Here is a 1,121-nt window from a genome sequence, read left to right on the forward strand (position 1 = left end):
TTATTAGTTATGGTTTGGCAAGTGTTCAGCTCCAATTTGGAACATTTGCTAGCGAACGTTTGGGAACAACCTCTTTAATGTACCTACCCGTAGATAAACCATATTTCTATATGTCTCCATCAGAATTTAAAAATATTGTATCACATATACGTGGCGTAAAGGTATTGCAAGTTTCATGTAAAGTAGTAATGAGAAATCCACGTACTGCATTTGAAACAAATGCGTCTACGAGTAATTTAGCTACTTTAAACCAAAATAAATTTGTTCAATATGCCCATGGCTTGATAAATAAAACTAGAGGTTTCAATACTGTATATGAATTTTCTACGGCTACTAATCCAATGACACCAACTAGTTGTTCAGTGATCGATGAAAAATGTATGAAAAAAGTAATAAGTGCAATGTACGGTACAGCACCAGATAATTGGCTAAAACCAAATTGGACGGTTGGCGCCACTCTACCATGTTCATTTATGAATTTACCTATGCAATTTCCATCTTACTATTCTATGTACGCGAACTCTGCTCAAAATAATGGACTTATAGGTTGGCAAGATATACAAAAATTTATAACTAAAATGGATGCCAGTGCTGCAGTTGGTAGTACAATTGTTGAATATACATATAAACCTACATTGTCATATTTAACAATGCCGTGGGCTTCTGTGTTTGCTGGTAGAACAAATACCAAAGGTACAAATGTAGAGTCGTTCAACGTTGCCGATACTAATAGTATATCACTGCCTAACGCGTTTACGTTAAATCGATTAGACGGTACTTATAAAGCCGATACGACAAATAATTATGCACTATTGACCGACGAAAAGTGGAAAGAAATATTTAATGACGAATTTAATAGATACATAGAACCTTTGGAATGTGGACAATATATTAAACACGGATTACGTCCGTCTGTATCAGCTAAAATTCAGCCTTCATTACATGTTGGAGTTTGTCCTGTACCAAAATTAACTACAACAAACGCTAATTTTGTACCTGATAAATTTACTGATATAGAATGTATGTGGGATATTGAAACGGAGCTTGTTTGTGAATATGGTTTACCATATACATATACTTCATTCCCAACTTGTCATATTGAACTCGAAGGCACGCCCATG

General features: G+C 34.9%; 1 protein-coding gene across 1 annotated transcript in view; it reads left to right on the plus strand.

The window, feature by feature from the left end:
• The first annotated feature begins 7 nt into the window (after positions 1 to 7).
• LOC107885146 overlaps positions 8 to 1,121 on the plus strand; it is a 5,137-nt gene continuing 4,023 nt past the window's right edge. Inside the window, exon 1 of the mRNA XM_016808641.2 lies at positions 8 to 1,110. Coding sequence (XP_016664130.1) covers positions 78 to 1,110 — 1,033 coding nt within the window. The 5' untranslated portion in view covers positions 8 to 77. The remainder of the gene's footprint in view (positions 1,111 to 1,121) is intronic.

Source organism: Acyrthosiphon pisum, chromosome X (genome assembly GCF_005508785.2).
Source record: "Acyrthosiphon pisum isolate AL4f chromosome X, pea_aphid_22Mar2018_4r6ur, whole genome shotgun sequence".
NCBI classification, from domain to species: domain Eukaryota; kingdom Metazoa; phylum Arthropoda; class Insecta; order Hemiptera; family Aphididae; genus Acyrthosiphon; species Acyrthosiphon pisum.